Genomic DNA, 3,854 nt, shown 5'->3' on the forward strand with positions numbered 1-3,854 from the left:
AATGCCTCCGCTGAAGCCGAACGCTTCCACACGGATCCAATCCGAGAAACCCATTTTGGTGCAAATCCGGTTCGCCTAGATCCCGGACACCTTGGGCTCAAACAACCCCAGAACGCAAGGCTTATAGAGATTTAATAGGTTTTTAAGGGCGCGGTGGCATCGTTTGCCACTCGCCCCTTGGTAATTCCAAAGAAGGCAATCCATAAGAAAGAAAAAACGGGACAGGGAAAAACCGTAAGAGCGAAAAACAAAATAACACACACAAGGGACCAAACACAAGAGAGCAAACACATCAAAGGCCACCCGTGGCCACTGCAGTCGCTGGGATCTCATGGCTTCCCTCTAAATCCATAACCGCATCTCCCTCATCGTCGAAGCAGTCCGGAGGGTCGGCATGTTGTTCTTTAGTCTGCTGCCAAACTGGCGATGGTAGATCGCCGGCCCGCTCACTGGCTAGCACGCGAGCCGAATGAATAACTAATAACCCACCTTGTTTCCCCCGCACGACCACATGCTCTTCCTCTTCGGCTGCACGTCGGAGACTTGGTCCTCCGCCCCTTCGGTGTCTGTCCGATTTCTCGCCCGCTTCACTATGCGACCCTCCCCCTTCGTTTGGCTCGTTCGCAATTTGCTTCTCATGGGCTATGACATTTGGTATCCTAGAACTACCCCCTTGCGTGCTTGCCCCCTGTACCACTACCTACTGTTCCAGTCTGACTTCGTCATTGCCAGCCTCGTTATGTGCCTCGTCCAACGCCTCCTTGTCGCCGTCTAACTCCCCCTCTTCGTCATGTGCCATCAGTGGTGCAAATCTAGTAGCCTGAACATTTCCTTCATGGGTATTCACTCGCTGGCGGTCCTCCGTCGATCTCTGGGGTCTGGCCACCGCCCTTGGTCCGTTTCTCGGTTTTCTACCCGGCGCAATCATCCACCTTCCAAAAGGTGCCTCACCAACTGTGGTCTTGCTTGCCACCATTTCCTTCTCCTTGTCGTAAGCTTTAGGACCAGGCGCCGGTTTACTTGTCTTTGGACAGTTGTCGGGAGAGTGACCATAAATGCCACAGGTGAAGCAAACCATGTGAATACCCTCATAAGCCACTGAACGCACCTTGCCTTTGTAATTAAACTTAGAGATCAACGGCTTTGTGATATCCACTTCGACACAAATTCTAGCAAACATCCCCCGTGAAATCAAACTGGTGGCCTGATCCACCCGTATTGTTCTGCCAAGTTTGTTACCCAACTTTCTTAGGAAGATGATGCTGTAGTACTCCGCTGGTATGCACGGGATCCTCACCCAAACCAGCACCTTCTCCGTTGAGTCCGCGAACGGATCAAAGTTTGGAACCCACGGTTTCACGATCAGGTAGTGATCCATGACCATCCACGGTCCTTCGAACATGGCGAATTCCAGGTCCTCCACTGCCCCAAACCGCACCAGGAAGTAGTCGTTGTCAATGGCAATTAGATCAAGGCTACCTTTAGGCTTCCACATCAAGGCTAGACGACGCCGCAAATAGGCATACCCAACCTTCCTTCCCATCACTTTAATAATCAGTGTCTTCTGCCACGGTGCCCGGATCATCTCCACCTCCTCTTTGGACAAGCGTATCGTAGGGCACAGCGGATCATCCTCCTCGTCATAAGAAACGTCAGTCGGGATTTCCTCCTCAACCGCATCACCAGACTGCATGGACGTCGCCGAGAGACCAACGACACTGTCCGCATATGTTCTACATGACTACATGGGAACCTACGATACCAGAGGGCTGGTTAGTGGTAGACTAGGGGTCTGATCGCTAATTACCTGTGTGGCCGATGAAGATCGGCCATCTGCCATCTGATCCTCCGTTGTCTCTCTCACTATCTCCACCTCCGTTCGTGATTCGATCATCACCACTGCATTCTATGGTCGATCCAAGGGGTCACTGTTAACATGCTTGGGTTTCTTCGTACTCCTCACCAGGAGATCAAGATCTTCGATCGTGCGCTGTCTAGAGAGCGTTTCTAGCTCCATCTGGTTCACACTTGATGTTATCATGCTTGTAATTATTTATTTTTGACGTATTAATGTAATATATTAGTGGTAAAAATAATTAATTTTAAATATTTATAAAATAATATATGAGTTGGAATATAAATATCATGATGTTATAGTGATGATCTTAACGCCGCATAAGCTAAGTTAACGGTAATATTAACACAGTTACCTATTGTCCTTAATTGCACTACTTTTTAAAGTTCATGGATTAAATTGAACAAAATAAAGGTACAAAGACTAAAATTGAACAAAACACTATAGTACATGAACCTCATAGGTACTTTGACCTAAAAGTATGAGTATTTTTGTCTAAAAAATTGTATAGTACAACTCTTATAACATAATGTGTATATATATAAAAAAAATAATGAACAAATGGACATAACTATAGGGGATATCAACCTTTATTCACTCTTATTAGTTGTTTTTTTTTTTTTTAAATATAGTCTTTCAGATTGTGTTTTATACTATTTTTGTAGATTTTGTATATAAAATTCATATTCAAATCAACCTAGACCGACTGATACACTATCATTCAAAAACGTTTGGTCCATACGGGATGCGTTGGATTGATATCTGCGAGGTGGATTGAAATGGCAATTCTTAAATTGCATAGGACGGGGGTGTTTGATTATTGACTTATCAGCCAAAAAAAAAATTGATTTGACCAAGAATAGTTTATTGTCCGGTCAATAAACTTTTTTGAGTATTTGGTAAATGGCTGATTGGCGTTAGCTGATGGGCTCAATCAGCCAAAATGTAAAACGCTGGTTACTGCAACCTTTTTAAACGGCTGATGCGTAAAAGGCAAATTTATCCCTTAATTCCTAATCCTGCAGCCTTATTCCTTAATTCACTTTTCAATTCGCAGCTCAAAATTAGTGGCTTCACTTCAATTTATTAGGACTATATTATTTATATTAGACTAGGGCTATATTATTCATATTAGACTAGGACTATATTATTCATATTAGACTAGGACTATATTATTCGTGTTAGACTAGGCTTCTATATAGCATCTCTATATATTCGCTCCCTGTACTCTCAGACATTATTATTGAATACAACACAATTATATTCTCATCTGGTATCAGTTAGCTAGGTTTTTCCTTTCCAACATCCATGTCCCACCTCGCTTCGTAGCAATAGCCGATGGCATCGAACTAAGATACACAGTATGAGAAGCGGTCCAGTCAACGACGTGGCATTGATGATCCGTGTCAAATTTGTAAACGTTTTGGTCACACGTGAGCCAATTGTTTTTGGCGCTATGATGATCCTTGTCAAATTTGTAAACATTTTGGTCACACGGGAGCCATTTGTTTTTTGCGCTATGATGATCCTTGTCAAATTTGTAAATGTTTTAGTCACACGGGAGCCAACTATTTTCGATGTTATTCAGGGGTTCCGGGTTTTCAGGCTAATGTGGTCGTCTCTGGTGATAATGGTGATTCCAACGGTCCTCATCAGTGGTTCCCTCACTACAAATCATGCTACGCCTAATTCTTCTTTGATGACTCCTGCAACACGTTATGATGGCCCGAAGACTCTGCGAGTCGGCAGTGGTACAGGTTTTCCTATTGTTAATATTGGTTCCGCTTCGTTAGCTACTGATTCTAGGTCTTTTAAGTTACATGATGTTTTACATGTCCTTGGTCTCTCTTCTTCTCTATTGTCTGTCCAGCGTTTTGCAAAAGACAATAATGTTTTCTTTGAGTTTCACCCCCTGTGTTTCTATGTGAAGGACATTTTGACCAAGAAGGTTCTTTTTAAAGGACATGTGTCTGGGGGTCTCTACACATGGCATGCGTCC

At 43.8% G+C, this 3,854-nt stretch overlaps 1 protein-coding gene across 1 annotated transcript; it reads right to left on the bottom strand.

The window, feature by feature from the left end:
- Positions 1 to 700: 700 nt before the first annotated feature.
- Positions 701 to 1,693, bottom strand: LOC109177015. The gene has a single exon (XM_019326360.1). It carries the CDS (start codon positions 1,691 to 1,693, stop codon positions 701 to 703), a length of 993 nt encoding a protein of 330 aa, XP_019181905.1.
- Positions 1,694 to 3,854: the final 2,161 nt, after the last annotated feature.

The sequence above is a fragment of the Ipomoea nil genome, unplaced genomic scaffold (assembly GCF_001879475.1).
Source record: "Ipomoea nil cultivar Tokyo-kokei standard unplaced genomic scaffold, Asagao_1.1 scaffold0782, whole genome shotgun sequence".
Lineage (NCBI taxonomy): Eukaryota > Viridiplantae > Streptophyta > Magnoliopsida > Solanales > Convolvulaceae > Ipomoea > Ipomoea nil.

What these genes read in the sequence shown, in the direction of transcription:
- LOC109177015 (XM_019326360.1), bottom strand. Translation starts at nt 1,693, where the DNA reads ATGCAGTCTGGTGATGCGGTTGAGGAGGAAATCCCGACTGACGTTTCT.